The following is a 24,203-nucleotide window of genomic DNA, read 5'->3' as shown; positions in this document are numbered from 1 at the left end:
GCCCCTTCCCGCAGGGCAGCGCGCCTTGGCCGGCCTCTTGGACATGGTGCATCGGTTGCAGCTCCTTGGGGAGCAGGAGGGTGTTAGGGGGAGGCAGGGCTGGCGGGGAGGTGAGGCAGGAGAGGTGGGGTCGGACCTTGCTGATGGTTAGCGGGAGGCGACTTCTGCAGCACATTTTTCGGTGTCACATGGTAATGGAAAGGGTATCAGCGGCCTGGAAATCAACAGGAGCCACACTGGGGTACCAACTGCATTTTAGCTGGAAGATTGGTTGTTTCTGCTACTCTCACAATTAACAAAGAGACTCTGGGCTCAGAACTTGAGAAAAAAGAGAGACACATACTCACAGCCACGTTCCCTGTGGGGTGGGGCTACAGCACTGCTAGGTGCAGAAGGCTGGTGTTTCTAATCCCCAGTTTTAAAGCAGCACATCTCATTGTCTCTCCTCCCGAATGCTGCCTGCCTCCTCCCCCAGCCTGTTCCATGACTAAGGGACACAGCTCTTGGAGCAGGGCTGGGTGATGAGCTCCGGATACGCTCAATGCTTCTACCGAGCATCTTCCCCCAGCACTACAGAATTTGCCTCGGCCCTTCTCATCAGTGGAAACACTCATGGAAAAGTATTCCCACTGAGGACCATCCTTCTTTCTTTCACTCCCTCGATGTCTGCCCCAGGTTCCCCTACTATCCCCATCTCCCCCACTCCATGGGTACCATGTGACACAGTGCGTGCACAGCAGTGTTTAGGACAGAGCAGTTGGAAACAAAGAGAAATCAGAGGAAGAGGAGGAAAAGTGGAGGAAGGAGAAGAGAGAAGAAGAAAGAAGAATGTTAACGTTAGTCTGGAGGGCCAGTACTACACCTTTCTGTAAACTCATATCCACCATGCGGGGGCTCATCAGCTCAATGAAGAAACTCTTGTTTTTTTCATACTCCTCATCATCAATTACTTTGATGTGAATTGTTTTGCTGTGGATGGAAAAATAATAGTAAGCATCATAAAGGGAAGGAGGGACAGAGGAGCAAAGTGGAACAAGGTTGGGAGCTGAACAGGAACATTAGAGAGTCAAAGTTTTCTCACCCACTTGAACGAGCTCAATGTGGCTCTGGAGAGGGCTAAAGCCCACTGCTGCCAGCAACACTGACCAATTTCTGTTTAACCAGCAGGCCCGAGGGCAGGGCATGCTGTGCAGGATGAAGCGAGACCCAAACAGCTCTGACTCAGGAGCCAGGGCCGGGCTGCACCATGCAGGAGAGGAGCACGCTTCACCCACACTGCTGCTGCTGCACACACACACCGAAGCACACGCACACCACTAGCTTGGCTCCTGCTGCCTTTTGTGCACAACTGGTCTTGGTTGTGGATGGCAAAGATGAGAACAGCAGTACTGGCAACTGAAGAACCTGGAGAAATAGCCCCAGGCTTCAAATGACAGCATGCCTCAGTTCCCCCAAGCTGAGCTGCTACTTCTGCTCATGTGCTCACAGATAAGACAGAAAGTACTATTCCCTGTGCCTGATTATGAAAAGGACTGCGGCCCTATGAGCCTTGCTCTCTTAAGCAGAGTCATTAAACACAAGTGGTGTCTTTGGCCCCACAGTGCTTCAGAGACTAAGCGATCCACTCCTGAATCCTGGGGGTGCTGCAACCCACTCTGCCAGCATCCCCCTAAAAATCACCATTTCACAGAAGGAAATGGGCAGGTTGCCTGCCTCCCATTGCTGCAGCTTGCATTCCTACTGCTAACACTAACAACCACAAAGTTATCCAGTCTCTCTCCAGTTTGACTCATCTACATCACAACAGCTCCTGTGCTCTGACAGGGGAACTTTCACTCCCTGTGCTTGGCTCTTGTTTTGAGATGTCTTTGAGACGATGGCATATGGGATAGAGGGAAGAGTTTGAACAACCCCTGCTATATCCATCAGTGCATGAATATGCAAAAAAAGAATTTCACCTCTAATTCTTCTAAGCTAAATCAGCTTTATTTTTGCCAGTGCTTTCTCTACCAATATGCTGCACTAATGCCAGCAAGCCTCCTTTCCCTTTTCTAGACCCTTTCAATCTCCTCTAATCCAGCCTGAAGGATGTAGGATTTTAAATGATAGGTCTCTGGTGTAAATGTTGGTGCTTTGCTAAGACTTCATCACAATGATTTCATTGCATTTTCTTTGGAGAGGTTGATGGAATATCGCTTTTGAACCAGATGTTGTCTGGGCCTCTGGTACTTTGCAAAGCTTTTTCAATTTGCTGAATTAAATATACATCTGATTCACAGCTCTGATCTCTTTCTTGCTCTCATGCTACAAAACAGAAGGTGGGATTTTCAAGAGCAGCCAGCTCTTCCCAACTTCCCAAATGTGGGTTGCTTCTTAAAATCCCCTTCATAATTACTATTGCTTACTGCTTTCCTCTCCAGGAGCCCCATATTACTCAGTAAGTGCAACAAAACTTGTCTCCAGAATCAAAGTCATTCTAAAGCTTTATGTAATGTTTACTAAGCATATATACAATTTGGGTTTGGTTTCATACAGCAACTTTCTTTTACCCTTCTTTCTTAAATGGGGTGACTCTCCCATTTCCATCAGTAGTACGTGCACATAGCTGAGCAGAGGAGAAATGCACATTTAATGAGAAAGTGGGCATGGCAGACATCTCTATGGTTGTGCTGTGTGTAGAAAGCCTGACTTCCCACAGTCCACCTGCCTGCACAACGCACACACAAAGCTGTGGACTCAAGAAATAATGGGCATTGTGTGCCCATTTTGTTAACTACAGAGCTCTACATGGTATGCTAAGTAGTCCCACAGTGATGAGAATTCCCTATAGTGGTCTTTTAAAATGTTTTTTGTTTGTTTGTTTTTTATTAAAAGCCATGAATGAGAAAGAAAACACAGTGAGGACCATAGAAAGGATGCATGGTAAAACGCTGACTCTGCAAAAAGGAGTCTCCTGGGGTCAGGACACTGCATGCTTTCCTATGACAGCCAGGCAACCTCTCCCTACAAGACTTCTCCTTATCATATGGCTGTCTCCTTGAGCTTCCTTGCTTTGCAGGGACAGAGGAAGGTAGGACCACACATAATTACTCAAAAATAAAATCAAGTAAAGGGCCACTACCTCTAACTCACCCTCTTCTTTTTTTTTCCCATCATTCCTTTGTGTTCATACATACTGACACCTGCTTGCTGCCAGTTCCCAGTCAGTACCTGCTGCCCTCTTCCCAGCCCGCCTTGCCCTAGCTCTCCATCCCACAGGAGCAAAAGAACACCAACTCATGTTCAGTCTGACTGCACAAACAACTTTACCTCCCTTGCATGCCACAGGCATAATTAACTCAGGACATAAGCACTGTATCTTTCAAAGCCCAGTCCTCTCCCAGTCCCTTTTCCACCTGCAAAGCAGTGAAGTTCAACCATGATCCAAAGTAAGGGCTATTCAGAAGAGAAAATCCAATCTGCAACAGCATCCCCTGCCTGGTGATGGTTGGTTCTCATGGAAATGACTGAGGTTTGAGCAATGATAGCATCACTCAAACTTGGCTGGAAGTGAGCTTGTCACAAGGAAAAGTTCAGGAAGGAAAAAGAAATAAGGAAAAACAAACAAACAAACAACCAATACCGTTGCTAGAATAGCTTAGCTGTACTACGGAAGGCCAAAGGAAACAAGAACAATATTCAGATTTTCTCTTCTGTATGAAGAGAAACAGATGCTCAAGTTTTGCCCTGTCTAACTCAAAGGCAGACACTCCTTGTGACATCTAGTAAGACAGCTATATAAGCACCAATCCTCTGAACTCCTACATCAGCTCAGTGGCAAACTGGATCATCTCTGCACTCATGGCTTTTCAAAAAACGCTGTCTGAATTTGGTAACCAATTCAAGGGCCATCAGCTTGTCTGTCCAAGAGCTGGGGACATACCATGTGCTCAAGCTTGGTGACGGAGCACTTATATGCTCCCTGTCCACAGGCTCCATCTGGCCATGGTTACCTCCACCAGATTCATTGCACTCATTTCCCTAAAATGAAGGTGAAGGTGCCAAACACAAGCACAGGAAAAACACTGCAGCCCTCAGCCAACCTCAGGCCCACAGGAGAAGGCGCCCCAGGGTAGCAGTACACCCGACCTGCACAGCAAGACTACGGCACTGTGAAAACTCCATGACCCAGCACAGGAGCCCAGGGGTGTGGGGCTGTGTGACATGGACCCTTCTATGGCTTGGAACCCTGATACCAGATATGGGTAGATGGTACAGGCAATGCCTGTTCCTGAGCCAGGTTGTTTCCTGTATGGCCTGCAAGGAGCTGGGCCACGCTTGCTTCCTTGTGGGGAATGTCACCACTGATGGAGGGCAGTTACAGAGTCCCAGGCTCTGCAGCAGCTCTGGCTACTGAGGGCATTCCATTCCTCTCTGTGATGACATCTGCACCTTACTTTGCTCAGCTGTGCAGCTTTTGCACCTCACTCTGATGGCTCTGCAATGGGAAAGGAGGATACTTGCCATTCTTCCCCTTTCTGACAGCTCCATCATGGCCCAGGCACGCCTCAGACAGCTCTAAAGCAGATAACAACAGAACAACATCCAAAAACCTGTCCTAGCACTCAACCGCCTTCATTAAATGCCTCCAGAAACTAGCAGCAAAAAATCATTCTGCAAACCCCAAAGCTCCAGTACCAACACCAAGCCACAGCATAGCTCAACCCAAGCCCTCAGATGGCTAAATTTGTGGAAAGCACTCTAACTCAGTCCTCAGTGGTGTTTTCAGCAGACTGAGCAATTCTTTTAGTTTAGACATGCATAGGTAGCATCCTTCTGCATGTGTACCCATGGGTCAGACAGGGCCTGGCAGGGACCATCTCCAAGAGCGCTGAACCATGCTCTCCGGTCACCAAGAGCCCCCACGGTGCCAGTCCAGGCTCTCCTTTAAACATGCACTTAAAAGTAATCACCGTTTTCAAAAGTTGGAGATGGGAAAGCTCCCCTTCTGGGGAGCAACATTAAGAACGAGATTTCCCTGAGTAAGCAACAGAAGATGAAATGAATAGACATCGATCTTCTCCTAAAGGACTTTGCGCGCATGATGTTGCTAAATTCCCCGTCTGGGAAGTATAGAGGATAATCTATAAAATCATTTTATTTGACAACACGTCCACTTCTAACACATAAGGCAACAACTGGATGGTTATTTGATTAATGTGCTAGAAAATATTGAGTATCTCTCTGTGTGGAGACTCTCATTTGCAGGAATTATTGCAGAGGAGGTTAAGAGGATGTGTCTGCATGACTTTGGAATGTGAAATAAGGCTCAGCTCTAAAAACAGCGTAAGTCAGGAAATGTCACATAGAGTATACCATTGAAATAGGCAGGGTTGTGCAAGGGCAGAATTTACAGTCCCCGGTGGGATGCTGTTAGCCAGGATGGAAAGCAGCCAGGACAGCAAGGTAAATGTCCCTAGGACAGTGAGAAGTACCAGGAGATCTTTAGTAACTCATTAATATGAATCATTGGAGCACACATCTTGGGTCAAGCCATGACATCCTACATGCACCGTGATATACCAGACTCTCACCTGATTTGCTGTGGGTGCAGGTACCTGCAGCGTGAGTTTCAAAGTTTCAGCACTACTGTCTGACTTGCCCAGAGCTCACCACCTGCTGGCACCAGGATGGCTTTTCAACCCAAAACTATGGGTAGGACCTATTTTTCTCTGCCAGAAGATCTCATTGAGAAGTTCTGTGGCAGAAATGCTGACTAAGTAAGATGTCAGAATGTGAGGCAAACAAGAGAGGATTAAATAAGGCTAGGGCTAGGTATAGTGGGGAGCTGTCTTTGCCTAGCTCATTGGGAGGCATATATTTAACAGAGCAACGTGACACAGTGCTGGCAGGCAAGGTGAAGAAGACAGCAAGAGAAACCCTGATATGACGCACACGGTCACAGAGCTGCACATTGAGTAATCCAGCTGGGACAAGCTGAACCATTTTGAAGCAAAGAATTATGCTGTCACATACATAAGACAGGAGGTTTTTGAGAGGGAATAACATTCAATCCCAAAGCAGGTTCAATTCAAGGTCACAAAGGAAACAAGTGATCTTACTGTCAATTGGAAATCACGGTAATTTAGGCAACTATCCAGTGTTAAGACCAAGACAGACAGGATGCACTTTGCTCTTCAGCCTATGCCCATGGAAGGAGGTGTTTTGGCTCCCAGGATGATTATGGAGGAGGGAAAAGGTTTAGAAGCACACAGCTACAGCCACTAGGGGTGGCCCCAGTTTCCTCTAGCAGCCAGGTCAGAAATGAAGGTGCCTCTAAGGTCAGAGCCGACCTTGGTACCAATTATCTAAGCAGATGTCCACAGGATAGATGAACTGTCAGGATAGAGTTTCAGGCAGATCGTTGATGTACAAGTTGCTGATGTAAGAGTTACAGAAGAATTGGTGCTAGTGCAGAAGCTGGAGATGAGCCACTGCGGGCCAATTTCCAGGAACTGGCTGTGTCATTCATGAGGACCTTGGAAAAGGAGCTGTACAGGAGCCATCCCACCACGTGCAGCAAGCACACAGGGAACAGCTAGGACTGTTTCACTACCAGACCAGTCTGCTGTAAAGCATCATAGACAAAAGTCCTCTAAAAATGGCATTTTTTTTCTCTTTCGTCTTCAAGTTAGCCTGTGGGATAACCGATGATAACTAGTTATCGTTGCAACAGGGTTCTCTGCAGTGCTAATCATTATATGACCTGTTATTTCTCCAGGCAATCCTGAGGCTATCCAAGTCACTTGATATGTCAGTGCTTCAGTTTCCATATCCATGCGGTGGCTGTGATCCTTATTTCTCACAGAGATTTGATAGGGGACAGTCGCAATTTGCAGAACATTTGAGCTCCTCACTTGGAAGATGTTACAGTGATGCAAGCTAAGGGAGGGCAAAGAAAGGAAGCACGAGAGCTTTGAGCAGTGGTAGAAGTGGTATGTATCAGTATGAACATATTCTGCCTTGGTTCTCACTTGAGAGGAGCTGTGTCTTTCTCTAGGGCACTCCTTCATATGAGTCCCTCTGTGCCATTAGAGAAAAAAGTCCCAGAAAATAGAACTCAAAGCAACTGCTATCATCACTGCCTCCAGGTAGAGCCAGTCCCACCAAGCCATTCCTGACAGGTCAGCGGTTGCACAGCTGGTTTCTGAAAGCTTCACAATACAGGCAATATTCTGTACATTCTTTCACCATATTTCATCTCTTTAGCCTTAGAAAGCCCCTCCTAATGCCCACCCTGACTCACAAGGTGCAAACTTCCTGGAGAGAGAAAGAAAGAGACTTCAGGGATTGCTCCTTGCTACAGCACCAGTGTCTTGGCTGTCCTTCCCTTCACAGGGATAGAGAAAGGAGGCAGCACAGAAGCTGCTGAGCAGCTTCCCCATAGCTTAGGGCTGGGACCTGTGCAGGCAACCTACAGCTTGCTGCTCCCCTGCCCCAGGCAGGGCCCCCACCACATGAGCAGCACATAGCCACTACTGCAAGGACCAAGGCCAGGAACACCATCTCACACCAAGGCAGATCACAGGGAGGATGAAACTTCCAATGAGGAAGATGCTACGCAAGAAGTGGCCATAGCCTGAAATGGAGATCAGGTTGCTTAGCCCAAACTCTGTGTGCCTTTCCTTGTCTGTCCCAATGGGACAGTGTTGGGCACTGTCCAGGAGCCCCATCTGTCTGGCTGCTGTGGTGTAGGGTTTGTTCACATTGCACCATGTCTTGGAGAGGGATAAAAGAGGAAATATTGACACAAAAAAGTGATTTCCCTTTGTGTATTCCCCATGTAGTCCAGGCTAATTAGTAAATTGGCTCATGTTTCAATTAGGACTATTGAAAATACTTTAGTAGCTGACACATGATAATTAAAGGGACATAGCCAAGACTAAAGCCTCTTTTTTTAAAAAAAAATCTTTACTTGTACTAGAAAAGTCCAAAGTGCTACCAGTGAAAGATGTATAGCAATACCTGGTAAAATGAAGTCAAAGAGAAGTACAAGATATCTGTTATCTTTCCTGCATCCTGCATGGAAAAGCTGGTGGGCACTTTGTAGTCAGCTTCACCTCTCAGTCTGCATTCATCTCCCGCCACAGCAGCACAGCCCTCACTTTCCACTGCCATGCAACCATAGAATGGCTTACATTGGAGAGCACCTTAAAGATCATCCAGTTCCAACTCCTTACCATGAGCAAGGATACTACCCACCAGCCCAGGCTGCCCAGGACCTCATCCAACCTGCCCTTGAGTGCCTCCAGAAAGGGGGCATTCACAGCTTCTCTGAGTAGCTATGCCAGCACCATACCACATTTGAGTAAAGAATTTCTTCCTAACGCCTAAGCTAAATCTCCCCTCTCTCAGTTTAAAGCCATTCCCCCTTGTCCTATCGCTATCAGGCTGCATAAAGTCAGCTGCCTTCCTGCTTGTAAGTTCCCTTCAAGTACTAGAAGGCCATGATGATATCTCATCAGAACCTCCTCTTCTTCAAGCTGAACAAGCCCAAGTCCCTCAGCCTTTCTTCACAGGAGAGGTGCTCCAGCCCTCTGATCATCTTTGTGGCCCTCCTCTGGACCTGCTCCATGCAAAGAGATAGAAAGTGCAGTCAAATCCACGTGACTGTTTCACAGCTACTTTGCATGGGTGCAAACAACTATGCAAGCAATAAGAAAACAGAGCTGCTAAGTCACAGGCAGGTGAGCCCATTAAGCACAGTCATTCCTTGCAAACAAATCCTTAAGTATCTGGTATGGTATTTAGGACAACTCAAGAGATGCACCACATCTACACGTGTCAGCCACAGGGATCAGCGTTGCAGCTATTAAATGGCAAACATCTCAAGCTCAGTTCTGAAGCCCTGGAAGAGCAGAAGGCATGCTGGGCAGGCATAGCAAAACACCCTGGGAGCCTTCTTAGCGCCGCCAGCTCTGCCAGATAAGCAGATTTCCAAAGCGTTCTACATTTCACTTTGTACAAGCATGATAAAATTCTCCAGTACAGAGGGGTTCCTCAAGGAAGCATGCCACAATTTGTTTTTAAGAATTACTGCAAAAACGAGGAGAACATGGTAGTATGGTTTGTTAAACTCCCCTACTCACAGCTGATCCACACTGCTGATCAGCTGAGTTAAATTTGGTTATACAAACATAATAGCCCAACTCCACAGATTTTTTTTCCTCTTTATTTGGCTTAATAAAGCTATTTTTATATTTAGCATTTCGAAGGCTCAGCTATATAGTTTTTAAATTCTCTTAAAAAAATAAAAATAAAAAAAGAAACCCAACAAAGCACACACACAGAACAAAACACACTCTGGGCTGCTTTGTGCATCTCCTTCCAGGCTGCTGGCACAGGCCTCACCTGGCCAGCTGCAGGACAGCTTCTTCCTGCTGACCCCGTGAGACTTGGTGCTTCAGGGCAGCAGAGAGCAGACAGCCTCAGCAGCCTATGGAGCTACGTGCTGAAGTCTGTACAATAAGCACTTGTCTTACACAAGGTGTAATGCAGATGGGCAGTCCATGGAACCAGCCTGTTCTGGTGGGCATCAGCCCGGTGTGGCTGCAGAGCAGTGCCAGGGCCCTGGGAGCAAATGTCTCTTCCCCCATTAACTTGCGCTGCTTGAGCAGCTTTTCTGAGATGATGCTGTGCCTTCTTCTCTTAGAAAGGAATTTTACATGGAGTAAAACCTCAGCCACAACCCTGTGCAGAATTTTAGAAAAATAAGAAGGGGGCAAAAGAAGGAAGGGAGACAATTCCCTCCTTATCAGAGGATTTTGGATTTCTCTGCTTCCAGCTTTTCTGATGCATTGCAACAAAAGACTGTGAGGGGTTTGCCATCACAGGTGTAAATGGCCAAATGAAGTACCAAAATGCTGCTGTCTGCTCTTAAGAACAGCTCCAAAACCTGATGTTGTGCAGGAGCAGAGGTGCACTGGGCAGCAGAAGGCAGGCTGGTCACCTCAATGTGCCTCAAGTTTGTCATGAACAATTCAGCTGGAAGGACCCTGTCCCACCGAAGTGCTTTCCCACCTGCAAGATGCCCTTTACTGTCTGATATATCAGCAGTCCAGGGCTTGAGCAGCCCCCCTGGTTTTAGTCTTTCAGCTGAAGGCATGGAGATTTGGAAGCTATATTTAGACATCTTCCCTATTCTTCAGTAACAGGGTTGCCATGGAGATGCTGGCAAGGATGGGAAGGTGGGGATGAAGGGGGAGAGGAAGTTGGAATGAGAGGTGCCAGATTCAAACATACCACTGGCATGGGGAGGCTTGAAATTCCCTGAGGGGCAAAAGTCACTGAAACTTGGTAACTGAAAGAGTCTCCTGGCACTGCCCTGCATTGCTCCATGCTGCTGTGGCAGGTTTGAAGAGATCCTGTGGGCACTGATAGCCACCCACATCCCCAGGAAATCCACTCTGCACATCCGTAGGGTAACAAGCTATGTCCTCCTCTCTGGGCACAGCTCCAAGGGCTGCATGCCACCCACTGCTGGCTGCTGCCCAGCTGAGCTCTGAGGAACTTCTTTAATCTGCTTTCAAAATTCAATTCTTTGAACTATCAACAGATATGCAAAAACTTTCAGCTATGAGGTGGCCCAAAACAAACTTGTAATGCCATGTGGCATCCCAGCACACCCGCTAGCTGGTGCTGCCTGAGAGCCAAAGCCAGTCCTCTGTGAGCTCCACTCAAGCTCTACTACTCCCATACTGCAGTAGAAGCTCATACTGACTCTGTACCAGGGGCTCGAGTGGGAATGAGAGGCAGGAAAACTGATCTATAAAGCTCTGATGAAGGAACACCACCATGTAACATGACCCAGCTCAGGAACTGAAGAACAGAGAGCAGAGCCGTGTGAAAATGCTGCAGCAGCTATTTCTGATGGCTGGGCTGGCAGCAGTGGGTCAGCCCCAGCATGCCCTGACCAAAAGGAGATGATGCCAAGGGACTTAGGTTCCAGCTGTCACGTTTGCATAAATTTCAATGGGGAAAATAGGAAAAGGAAGGAAGAAAAAGGAAATGGCCACTGTGATCCCCTTGAAAGCTGCTGATGGTCTTGGTCAGCTGCTGGCATAGTTGAGATGGCTTTGTCTCTTCCTCCAACTGAGGAGGCAGACAGGAAGCCCCAGCTGGGAACGGAGTTACTCAAAGCTCCCTGACTGAGTGGGCACACTAAGGACAAGCCACTCAGCAGAGCAAGGGAGGCTGGTGACCATGAAGATCTGAGCTTGCTGATCTCACCACCACAGACGGCCAGCTGTAGCAGCAGAGAAGGTGGCCACTGTTGGTGGGGATTACAGCCTTTGGTCTCCCCCCATGACACATCCACATGCCCCTTGCTGGCAACAGCTGCAGCACAGAACAGATGTGCAGCTGTAAGCAGATCCCCATGTACCTCCAAAAGCATGCACTACTCTTCCCAGCACAGGAGGACATGAATGTTTCCAAGACTCCCTGACCTACACGTACTGCATTAACAATGAAATTTTGTCTTCCAATAAAGGTCAGAATAGACCTCCAGTTCCTCACATGGGAGCTGGCATATCTCAGCTCTCACACCTTCTAGACCTCCAGCACCTAACGGCATCTCCAGCTTTCAGTGCTCAAAGCAGTGATCAAAAACAGTGAGGAGCAAAGCAGACACTGACTGGGTTTACAGGTCATAGAGACGCATGAATATCAGGTGTGATGTAGAGCTGACAAAACTTGTGTGTTAACAAGCATGGCTCTTCCTCAAAGATGACACTGGGAAAAACATGAAGGTACACAGTCCCGGGCTGGGAAGAGACCAGGTGACTGTGCTCAGGAACTTGGGAAGAGAAAGTCTCCTCCCTTCCATCCCTGCACAAGCTGCTGCTGCCACAGGGAAACCTGCGGACACGAGCGTTGTATGGCCCTCCTTCCCCTCCCTCCCCATGCACACCATGCTTTCAACCCAGCAGGGCAGCGCTCAGCCCAGCCATTTGAGTTGCTCTACAATTCAACAGAGCAGCAAGGCAGCAATCTGTATGAAATTAATGAGCTGCAAACAACATTGTTCAGCTGCCAGCCTGCAATGAGCCTTCTCTGCGTGCTGCAGATAGAATTATTATATACGAACAAAAGGAACTGGAGCCGGATCCTGGATGCTTTGGCTCTGGTCACAGGCTTCTTGCGACCAAGATAAGGGACATCACGCCGAATTTCCACAGCAACATCACAGTTAAACATCCAAACATTTACACAGAGCCAATATAGTGCATCTTTATCCAAGGCAATGTGCATTTGGCCAGGCTCACTGTTTTCTTTTTCTCTTCTATAGCAATGAATACAGAGTAGAGGATACCCAGTTACACCATTTCATTCTTCGGGGTTGTTTTTCATTTCATTTCTTACCTAGTTAAAAACACACTGGAAAAAAGCCCTAAAAATGGGGTGACTTGCTAGCTCCCAGGAGCTAACACAGGTTCCTAGAAGGAGGCCACTCCTGTTGGGCTTGTAGCCACAAGCTTGTGTCTCCAGAACCCAAAGCTTTAGACCATAAAAAGACCACTCCTCATCCAAAAATAATGTCATGAGTTGTCCTTGCAGTGAGCAAGAGTGTTTCAGAAGGACACATAGCAGGGGGGTTGAAACTGGATGATCATTATGGTCCTTTTCAACTCAGGCCATTCTGTGATTCTGTGACACCCTTCAACAAAGGGATCTTCGACACCCTTGCCGTATTTTGCAGGTGACTCTGCTTCCACTCCCAGAGCTGGGATGCCAGCCTCCTCCCTGCCTCCCCTCATTCAGTCCCCCTGCAGGACAGCCCCATTCAGCAGAGCAAGGGAACAAGTGCTTCATGCTGGCACAGCCAAACCTAACTGAACACAGCCCACATTTAGACAACCAGCAACCACTTTACTGCTGTAATTTCCACCATAAAACTTTGTCCCATCTCAGCCTTCACATACGGATACAGCTTGATGGGAAGCACTTTTCTCAAACTCACCTATCAGACCAACCCACAGAGACAGCTGGAATTCCTGGAGCTGGACAGCTCTTGGAGACAAAGAAAAAGGTGCATTTGATGTTTTCTGAGCTGATCTTGATGTTTTCCTCATCAGGTAGAAGGTACCAGCCAGCATCCCTTCCCAGAGAGAATGCATCCAGGCAGCAATGCCATTAGTGCCTGCACCGTGCTCCAGACCCTGCTCTCTTCCAGCTGGGTTCACACATGCCCTGCACTGCCAGCACTCCTACCAGGATGCTGCTGTACGTTGGGAAGGCTGTCAGGAGTGGAAGCCTTCTGCTCGGTCTGTCTGAGAACCTGGGTGTCTGTTAGCATTTATCAGCAGCTCACTGTATGTTTCTGACTCTCCCAGCTCCCTGCTATCACACTCCCTCTCTGCTTCCTCAGTCACCCCAAGAGGTGCTACAGTAAAATGTATGCTGAGAAATCAATTCTAAATGCTCAAGGCCCCCAAGCAGCTGATCCTGATCAGCCATAGAGCAGATCTGAACACACGCTCTGTTAGGCTGAGGCTCTCCCATGGCTTTGCATGGTTCAGCTGCATTTATCTCTGCTCTCCAGAAGCAGAACTGAAGCAGAGAAGGTATCAAAAGTACTCGGATGTATACACAACAACCAGCTGGAACAGCCAGAATGACACACAGGGGAGAGCCTCGTGCTGGCTGTGCCTCCTCAGTGCAGGGCAGGACCTGGCCCCTGCAGCCTACATCCACCCTCTGACCTGTTTGCTGCAGCTTCATTGGCACACAGGGCTCACAGGAGAAGTGCTGTGGGCGCTCTTGGTCCCTGCCTCTCCTTGGTGGGAACGCACTGCTTCAGGTACTTTACAGAAATGGAACCAAAACAACAGACAGAAGGGGACACTGAGGGCTTTCTGAAGCAACTTGAGTGGCTCACTCCCATTCTGCTCAGGTTGTGCAAGACTCAAAGTCGTGATCTACAGCAGGAGAAATGAGGCTGGCTGGGCAAAATGTATCTTGCCCTACTCTGACACAGGGTTGAAGGAGAGTTGTGCTTCCTGGATGCACAGCAGCAGTAGAGCAGAACCTCTTGGCCCTGCCAGCCACGGGCTCTGACTTTTTCATGGCCCTAATGTTGAGCAGGGTCTGCAGAGCTGGCCTTCAAAATAACTCCCTACTGAGGCCTTAGAGACAGCCTACAGCAGAATCAGCCTGCAGCTGCAAAAGCTGGCTGTGTCAGGCCCACAGAGTTCCAGGGCACATCCCATTTTCTGCAAATTAGAAATCATCTCTTTTTTTTTTTTTTTTTTTTTTTTCCCCCCCAATATGTTTAGTTACCAGTTGGTGCCTCCCACAGAAGCAGAAATTTGGAAATCTGCATCTGTGGAAAAAAGGAAAAAAAGCCTCCACTCCTAATGGCATTGCCATCTCTTTAAAAAGCAATGATAGTAACAGTCCCCACCAGCCCTGGGAGCATCAAACACAACTCTGCCCTGACAGAGGGTGACTGTGAAGGACAGCAGCATTGGACTCCACTTTAATTTTTAGCCCAACTGCTCCAGATCAAATCCTCATAGAGATGGCTTTTATTAGAGACAAGTTACTGGTTTACAGCCAAGCTGGTCCCCTTCCCTTTTCATGCCTCAGCACAAACAAGAGTGGCTTTGCAGGCTAAACAAGGCACTCCTGGCCATCTGTGAAGCCCACTGAAGACTGAAAGATTGCCCAGGTGTAATTCAGGATAAAATCTGGTTTATGAAGCATTTAGCACTGCTGAGATTCAGTGCTGAGAGAAAGGGGCCCACGTTTTGAGCCAAGAAATCCTCACAGTGCTGACAGATACCAAAACCCCCTTTTTCCCCCCTCCTTTTCCTTCCAGTGCCAACAAATCCAATTTGACCAAGAGGGAACGTGTTGAATTCTTTTGTATAGCAAGTACAAACTGCAGTTCCTCGAGTAGGGACATAGGCTCAAATTCAGCCTTTCTAAAACAGATTTGGGCAGGACTAGGCTCACACTGAGCATCTATGGTACCACCTAACTGTTTCCTCCTTTTAGCTGCATCCTTCTCCCAAAATATTCACAGCTAGAAGTGCAGTACTGTTCTTCAGCTGAGCTCAGATGAGTTTCTTCCTGCCCCCCAAGGCACTAAGGTTTAGCTCAAGTCAAGCGAGATTTGTTATGTGCAGCCTAATCTAACCAGACCCCGTCACTGGAAGCTGCCAGCACTACACAGAGCCATGCCATAGCCCAAAAGGCATGTTTGGCCATGAAGCAGCCCTGGGCATTGCATCTGCCCCACACTCAGCTCTACCAGCAACAGGGGCTGCAAAAGGCTGCCCAACCCCACGGCAGAGATGCATCTTTTGGCTGGCAGTGGCTCCAAGCAGAGTGCTACTCCCGCCAGGTGAGCACCAGGGCAGACTGGAAGGCATGTCAGCTACCTGCTGGCCAGGCTCTGAGCAGCCATCCCATTATACACAACCACCACTGGCTAAAAATACAGCTGCAGCCCCTGCAGCCCAGGCCTGGCAAGATGCAAATTTAATGAGGCTTCCATGGCAACAAGCTTCATGGAGGGGCTGCTGGGGAGGGGGGGACACGATGCTCTTCGCCTGCATGGGGAAAGCTAGCGGCAGTCAGGCTTCAGGTTTTTTTCCTCGCTGTTATTAATAACATTTTTGAGTGTTCAGTTCAGTTAGCTGCAGCCAAGGAGGCAGGCTGCGTAGTATTTTTAACAGACAAACCTGCACCTATTTCTGGCATGAGGATAAATATTTACTAGTCGGCCTTAATTAAACTCAATCACCCACAGGCAGAAATATTAAAATAGGGATAAATCAAAGAGCCCATTTCAGCCTACCGATGCTACAAAAATCCTTTTCGGTGAAGTCTGGCTCCTGCCATAGCTCATAAAATACAGCGCTGGAACTGGCCGAGCCAGAGCCCTGAGGACAACTAAGGTCACGAGGGAAGTGGCGTTGGTTGGCATTTCATGGATGATGTCCTCTGTGCCAGTGCAGGGGAGGAAAAAGAACACAGAGCAAAAGGCAATAACAACAGAAAAACAAACCTGCCCCCAAAAAACCAACCATGACAGCTGATGAAAATCTGGGATAAAAAATGTTGTAAGCCTGGCTTTCAAATAAGAATAAAACCGAGTATTGCCTCTTGTTCTCCATATTGATCCTCCTACGTTGTGCATGAGGGTATGGATACGTGCTGGCTAAAATCCCACTTTGATGTGCACAGCTCTATGCATTACATCAGCGGGGGCTGTCCTTTGCCTGACGGGTGTTTAGAGATCCATAGATTATTTCTGCAAAACGTGGAAAGAACTTCAGAAATAGCTAGCCTCTTCCCAGCCAATTCATTGCTACTCAGTGCTGGAAAACCATCATCAGGTCACAAATCAAAGCCCCTGCTTCCATTAGAAACATACAGTATTTCTCCACAATACAGATTTCTTCGGGGATTTTCTGCTTATTTCATTTGTAGAGTGATATACCACCTTGTACTCAAACACTACTTCATATCAAAGGACGAAGAAGAAATTGAAGCAACTCAAAAGAAAATAAAAGGTAAATATTAACGCTTGCACTTTACGGATGAGAAACTGAGGCATGGGAAAAGGGAATACCCCGTCTCCCTCCAGATCTAAGTATTTGGCACTGGAAACGAAAACCAAGGTTTTAAGAATTAATTGCAGCTTGTTATTGAAAATCCCGGCCAAAATCAAGCACTCCCCAAAAAGTGCCCCAGGTAGGCTCCTCTAACATGGCAGAAAGCCCATATATCTGAATGTTAAAAACAAAAACACTGTTGCCTATTTCTGCATTGCCCATGCAGAACACTGGACATGCTCTGTATGCCCTTGTCTAGGAAGGGGGCTGAAGGTCCAAGAGAGGAGCTACAGCAGCATCCCATTGACCAGAGGAGGTGCCTGGGCTGCTGGAGCTCAGCTCCAAGTGGGGGAAATGGGCAGGTCAGTCTGTGGGCACACCTTCACTTAGATGAAGGCTTAAGGAGATGCCCCCATCTGCTCCATGTTCTGTCCCTAACAATGTCCTCCTTTATAGCTCCAAGAAAGCCACTTCTTTACCCCACTTGTAAAATGGGAAAAAGCACTTCTTTGTCTCTGAAGTACATCAGAAGCACAAATGCATTAATGTTTCAAGATGCTTCAATATTATGGAAGAGAGAATGCTTGAAATGTGTAAATAAATAGAAGCAAGGTTTTTAAGGAGAGGTAATAGGCTTTACTAGCTCAACTAATATTTCTGTATGAGTTCTGAGCATAAGGGATTTGTGCCCAAGATGTACTCAGTTTGAAAATTGGGATTTCTTTTCAAGCCTGTAAAAAGGTTCGCATTGACTCAAATTGCCTTTTCCTGGGAACTCACACCAATCAGCTGGGCTCACATTTTCTCTCCCCAGAGACTTTGCCACTCTCATATCCTTAGGCCATCACAGTTTACAGCAACATAAATAGCTAATTAACTTCTTACTTAAAAGTAAGAAAGCAATCAGGCCAGCATCCTCATCAGCTTCTAGAAATCCTTCAGCTTTCTACCACTCTGACTTTAGACAACTAAGATGAGATGCAGCCTGAAACATCTGCTGCAACAAGACCAAAGGCAGTAAGGTTCCAGTTACCCATAGGGAAAGATAGTTTACCCACAATCACCCTAATAGCTACGCAGTATCATACAACCTGGAAATGGCAAGACACAAAAAATAATGAGAAAAAAAAAAAAAACGAGAAAGAAAGAAAACATGGAGCATAATAGTAAGAGGCCAAACTCTCAAGAATACTCTTGAATGCCTGTTCAGTTCTCACCAGGCCTGATACCAGCTGCAGTCCTGCCAGGTAGGCATTAGTTCCTTCCAGAAGATACAGTGGTGCCCCAGTTCTCTTTGAAAGAGCAATAGCCCACTTCAGTCTACCAAGGAAATAACATAGTGAGTTTATAGACTGCAGATTACACTTAGGAACTGAAAGCGTGTAAGCCATCAGAGCAGGCTCCATTGCAGAGCCAAAGGCCATAGCCTGGAGAATGGGGAAGATGCCACAGAGCACTCAGTCACAGAATAGCTGAGGTTGGAAGCAACTCTGGAGGCCAACTGATCCAGTTCCCAGCTCCAGCAGGGACACCTAGAACAGGTTGCCCAGCACCATGTCCCCCCAAAGCATCACCTCTCCTGTCTGCCCTCCTTCAGCGACACTGCTGAGCACTCATTTCCAGATAGATTGGCAATCTTGCTTTACTATATATACTGTATGCATGTGTAAAAATGCAGTAAGTCCTTTTTTAGCCCCAAAGCTACTCTCACAGGCTTTGCACGTGGGTTGTTTTCACGCTTCACAGCGAGGCACATAATTCTGGCAGGTTTCCACCTCACCAAGCAGCTCAGACACCTGGCCTCACACAACCTGCCCACTTCGTGTTCTCTCCCTTTCCAGGATTTTTCCTTAGGGATGCTCTCAGCTGGGAAGGCTTCCTAAACACTGGTCCCATTCCCCTCAGTTTTTATGCAAGCTCCCTGGCTCCCCAGAAGAACCAGTGCAGGACCAACAGCACTGAGGCAGATGAGGAGTTGGCTGCAAGGGTGATGAAACTGTGAAGAGGGGAAAGCTCAACTGCCGTGGACCTTCTTTTACTGCTGGCAGGAGGGTATCCACCGTGTGACACCGAGGCAGGGACACATGGCACATAACCCAAGTGAAGGCTGGGGTTGGCTTAGCTCCTGAGTCTTTTCAGCACCCCTACTGCATCCTCAGTTCTCACAAACCAGCAATCAGCAGATCTGCCAAGAAAACCTAGCTACAGACCCAGAGACTTCTGCTTGTTACAAATTATGATTCTTGCTGGCAGAGCATATAAGCGTGCTGTGATTAGGACGGCCACAGCCATTTCTAGCAATATGGTCTCATACAGAACCCCCTCATGTCCTAATGCCTTGCACACTTTCACACATCTGCTGTTGCAGACAGAGGCCCAAGAAGGAGTTCAGGCAGCAGCTGATGTTCCCACCCACAGCACCCGACAGTTTGGGCACTGCACAGCTCCTGGCCACCAGCTTTCACAGGGCGAGAAGACCCTCCCCTACACAAGGATTCCTCTAGATGATAGCTAAGGGATGGAAGAGGTTATATCTGAATGCTGCAAAGGTCTGACATCTCCAAATGGAAAGTCAAGATATTTTGCTGGTCAAACTCCCACCCTGCAAAGCAGACAGGCTCATAACTCCCCATGACTGTACTACTCCAACAGAAAGGAATGAAAACCTCTGAGCAGGGACATGTCATCTGCTGTAAAGAAACTCAGCGTAGCCAGGTCCATCAGAGCTGTAAGTATATAACAAGAGCATCTTCAAACCTACCCACAAAGAACAAGGCACTACAGCACACAAAGCCGGAGAACGTGCTATGGTTTTGAACCACTTACAAATACATCTCTACTACTTCACCACTCTTAAGAAATACCATAGCATGTGGGCGAGGAAGAGTCAAAGCTTTGCCTTGTATTTGGCTTGTTTTACAAGAGCTCTTAAAATAAGACTACACCCAAAAATAGAGTGAAGGGGTTTTGTTATCTTATGAATAGGCGCACACAATCTGGCATGCTGGCTGCAAAGAGAAGTCTGTAGTAGATTACACCCTCCTAACAGGCTGTTGTTACATTCGGGTCAGGCAACAGGAGAGGAAAGAAGGATAATAAAATCATTACACTTCACTTTTACTTATTTGTTAATACTCTGGATTTTAGAGAATGAAATAGAGACAAAGCTTCTGTTAAAGCACGCTTAACAAGCACCTCTGGCCTGCATCTCACGCGTAAGTGATTCTCTCATCTGAGGCTTGATCATCTCTGGAGAGCAGCCTGCCAGAGGTACCAGAGGTGACAGATTTGCAGTGCATGTCTTGGATAAAATCCTACATTCTGCATAAGGTAGCTAAGAGCAGATGTCTAAACTGAGCCTTGCCTTATTACCCAAACTGAAGCCACACATAGGCAGAAAAGCTCTGTTAAATACTGTTTTGTGGAAAGGAATGAAAAAGTCCTCTGCGATGGAAGAGGAGGAAATATCAGACAAAGACTAAAAGAGCAACGGCAGAAAAATCTACAGGCTGCATGGGAAACAGCATTTAGTCTAGGCAAATACCTGGCTCTCATCACATTTGCTGATGGCACCTGCTAAACCTTGGGGTTAGGAGGCAAGGGGAAAGTTGGCTTTTGTTCTTTTGGGTTTTGTTTTTTAACTGCTCAGGTTAAAAGGGGCACCATCTAAACCGTCAAAGGGAAGATCATTAGCTTGAAGCCTGGAAGAAGACATTCTTGAGGGCTTGCTCTGTCTCCCGCGTTACTACTAGCGAGCCACGCTCATTTCCCACCCCATATCAAAAATCCACCTCTCACTCTGAGGCTGCTTTCTGAAGCTGAGCACAAACTCACAGAATAGACCCCTGTCCACGTAGATCAATGAGGAAAAGAAAAATCTCACATTGGCATGGTGAAGTTGTGCCCATTCCTGCATACACGAGTAGCCTGCCACAGTCCTCACAATTAACTTGTTTGTCGCAAGGTGAACCTGCAGTCCTTTTTCTCATCAGCCCTGAAAACAACAGGCTGCAAAGCTCAGTTTATTGCTCTGTCTGGTATCTTCTCATTTGGCTCTAATCCCCTCCAATATATAAGCAGTATTTCAAATGCTCTCGCAGAGATGGGGCTCTTCTGAAGGCCTGACATTTTTATAGTCCTGGCAAGCCATCCATTTCTATTTAATTTAGCTCTTGACACAAATAAACATATGCACTGAGATTTACATACAGGTAGGATTTTCTCAGGTTTGAATGCTGTGGGCTGCATCTGTAAGTGCAATCACCTACAACTATGGGTGATGCTGAGTTACCCTGCTGGTTATCAGCAGCTAGATGGGAGGTTGCTGCCAATATGGCCAGGGCAGCACAGAGCCCCTCACAGGCTATGAGCTACCTGCAAATTGGAGTAAAAAAATCATGGACTGCATTGCTTTCCAAGCCACAACAAAACCATTTCATGTCTCCTTTTACAAGCTATTGTCACAATGCAGACACACAGAACTAGAAGAGTAAAATAGAAGGTTTATCCTGTTGACACCCCAACTGCCCCCCAAAGATGCTGTGCAGACACAGCTCCTGGTTGCTCTTTACAACCACAGGTTTCTTACCTTTGGGTAAGTGCTGTGGCTGTAGCTCCTCTAGGCTGCTCACTAGACAGCAAGGAAAGAGACACCTGAGGCCAGTAGTACTTTATTCCTCCCAGCTGGCAGCAATTAGTTAAGGCAGCCCCATTCACTTCCCCCTGGGCTATAGGGTGAAAACAGCCTTCAAAAAAGTGGTAGAAGTGCTCTTCTTCAACCTCTCCACATCAGGCTGTTCTTGTACTCCCTGTGGGTGTTTTCCAAGTTGGTATTTTCTTCGTGGAGCCCTGTCATGGTTCCAAATACATAGTGTCACAATTGCAGGCTATGTCTGACTTTTGTTATGGACAGTAATGCAACAGAAAGGGAAAAAGCAAGGGAACAGAAAAAGCTCAGGAGGAACATGGCTACGTGGAGGGTGGATACATACGTGGATTCCTAGGAAAAGGGGCTCAAGCCTAATTAACACATGGTCTTGGCCAATGGCTAGTGGTGTCCCAGGTTGTATCAGTAGGCTGCTGAGATCGTTCAGTCTGGAGAAGACTCAGGGGGGGATCTTGTCAATGTCTATATTCAGAAACCACCTGGACACAGTACTGAGAACTCTGCTCTGAGTGGCCCAGTTCAAGTAGGGGCTGGACCAGATGGCTTCAGAGGTCCCTGCCAACCTCAGCCGTTCCTACCAGTACCAAAAGGAAGCCTGCAAGAAAGCTGGAGAGGGATTCTTTATAAGGGAGCATAATGACAGTACAAGGGATTATAGATTTAAACTAAAAGAGGGGTTTAGATTATAATTTAGGAATAAATTCTCTACTCAGAGGGTGATGAGGTGCTGGCACAGTCTGCCCAGAGAAGTTGAGGATACCCAAGGTGCTCAAGACCAGGTTGGATGGGGCTCTGAGCAACCTGGTCTAATAGGTGTTCCTTCCCATGGCAGAGGGGTTGGAACTAGATGATGTTTAAGGTTCCTTCCAACTCAGACTGTTCTGTGATTCTATGATTCTGTGAAACTCATAAATAAGCTGGATGCTGAGATGTCAAGCACTCTAGAAATGAGCATCATGATGTGCCACTCTACAAAGGAATAACCATTCCCTGAAGAGCACAAAAAATAGTGATGGCAGCATGTGATGGTAAGGCTGTGAGAATATTGATACAATCAGTGTGCACGAGCTGATGTTGTGCCTGGGACTCATGCAACAGCCTACAAGGTTCAAGCTGATAATAGCAGCAACATTTCAGGCTGAGAACTTAGTTTCACTGACCTGCACACATTTAATCAGCACATTGGTACATATCTCCTTCTGTCTTAAATGTTCTTGCTGTGCCTCCTTATTCTGTTTCTCTGGATAAACACAGTGAATGCCTTCCCCCCACTCACCTGATTCAGTGACATGTCCACAGGGGAAAGAGGATTGGTGACCCCTGTGCTGAGACAGATTAAACAACCGGCTGGACTTTCACCAGCAGATTAAGGAAAATGACTTCCCATCCCTCTGTTCTGAAAAGAAAATATGACCTACTCGTCATGAAGTCTGAAAATAACTGAGAGAAAAGTCAAACCATTCACTCCTGGGATCTTGAACTAGAACAGCCAACACAGAGTGGTATGAGGATGCTAAATATTTCAGTGATTGAAAGAACACAAGGGGTAAGTAATTAAAAACCCATATGGCAGACAGCAGTTCTTAGACCATGGTCTGTGGGGCACCAGTGGCCTGCGGAGCATTCCTGTGTGGTCAGCAGAAGGGCTGCTGTCACAACAGTAAAGCATCTGTCACTTCTCAAGCAGTGACCTGCCCTGCTCTTTCTTCTCCCGTGCAAGCCTCACAGAGTTCCCCGAGACTATTTTTGACCCACTGGGCTGACAAAGAACCCAAGCCCGCTTGTCTGTGCCAGGCACTGGGCTCTCCCACAGTTCCTTTTGATGACTGATTTGAAACATGTAAAGGGAGCCATGAGAAATGCCAGGCAGAGCACCACAAACCACGCGAAGAGCACTGCAACTGATCTACAAAAGGGTCTGTAAGGAAAATAAGTAAGCTGCAACAAACACCATGTTGGGCAGGGCGGTCTAACCAAGCATCTGTGCCCACTGCACTAGAAAGATGTTTACCACCTGCTTCCCCTATGATGTTTAGTAATATATTTGTTTAAAAATAATTAGCTCTGGTATTGTAATTGCCTCAGGGAGGGAATGAGATCAAGAACTGAGGCTGGAAGAAGAGACGAAGATGATGGGCAAGTTAAAATGTCAACAGGATCTGCTCAGGGAAATCCCTTGTTACCATCCTGGTGGATGATTTTCAAAGGCAAAAGAAGAATTCCCAAACCTCCTACATTTTCAGCTCCCTTTGAGTATCTCCCTTACATGGTTATCTTGAATAGATGCAACTCTCTGATAGAAAAACCTACCCTGAAATCTTGTAAGAACAAGGTCTTTTGTGTTTCTTTAACTTCAGGGCCAGAAAATCCACATGAGCAGCCCTCATCTACCCCCAGTCCGCAGTCTCCGAGTGCCTTCTAGCTGTTCATTAAGCAACGTGACTAATGCTTGTCACGTGTGCTTTGTTATCACTCATCCTCCCCGCGGGCTCTGCACACAGAAGGCAGGCTCTGTGTGCAGCACAGTTTGGCCTCGGTAGGGTTTAGTATTTTTCCTTTTCCAAGGTACTGGCTGCTGTGAGGGTACGTTAGGCACAGCAAGCTGCGGAGAGGTACCTTGCAATTAGAGAGGGAGGCGTGATGTCTGCAGATGTCCCTTGCTCCTGTGGGAAGTCATTCCAGTGCCCGGCACAGGCTGTGCCTGGCAGAGATGTCCCAGTGCCTCTGCATTTAGGGCTCCAGCCCGGGGTGAATTAACAAGTATCACAACAAAGTGTTATTGATTCTGAGCATGGGATTAGAGCTGAAGGTGGCTCTTACTGGAAAGGAGGATGCCAGTGCCTAACAAAGCAGGGATATGCCAGGATGCTGTGCCACACACCTCACATATGCCTGAGCACAGACTACGGTGGGCTAATCTCTCTCAGTGTAAC

At 47.3% G+C, this 24,203-nt stretch overlaps 1 protein-coding gene across 4 annotated transcripts in view; it reads right to left on the bottom strand.

The window, feature by feature from the left end:
- The window catches only part of SLC8A3 (solute carrier family 8 member A3), an 87,337-nt gene that overhangs the window by 19,109 nt on the left and 44,025 nt on the right, over positions 1 to 24,203 (bottom strand). For 2 of the 4 annotated variants that reach the window (NM_001293097.3, XM_040700650.2), the window contains exon 2: positions 863 to 969. The exons of the other annotated variants lie outside the window; for them this stretch is intronic. In NM_001293097.3, the coding sequence (NP_001280026.1) occupies positions 863 to 969 (107 nt within the window). The remainder of the gene's footprint in view (positions 1 to 862; positions 970 to 24,203) is intronic. 4 annotated transcript variants of the gene reach the window in all.

Source organism: Gallus gallus, chromosome 5 (genome assembly GCF_016699485.2).
Source record: "Gallus gallus isolate bGalGal1 chromosome 5, bGalGal1.mat.broiler.GRCg7b, whole genome shotgun sequence".
Taxonomy (NCBI): domain Eukaryota; kingdom Metazoa; phylum Chordata; class Aves; order Galliformes; family Phasianidae; genus Gallus; species Gallus gallus.
Note: the sequence above shows the minus strand (reverse complement) of the source record. Positions and strands in the feature narration are given on the sequence as shown.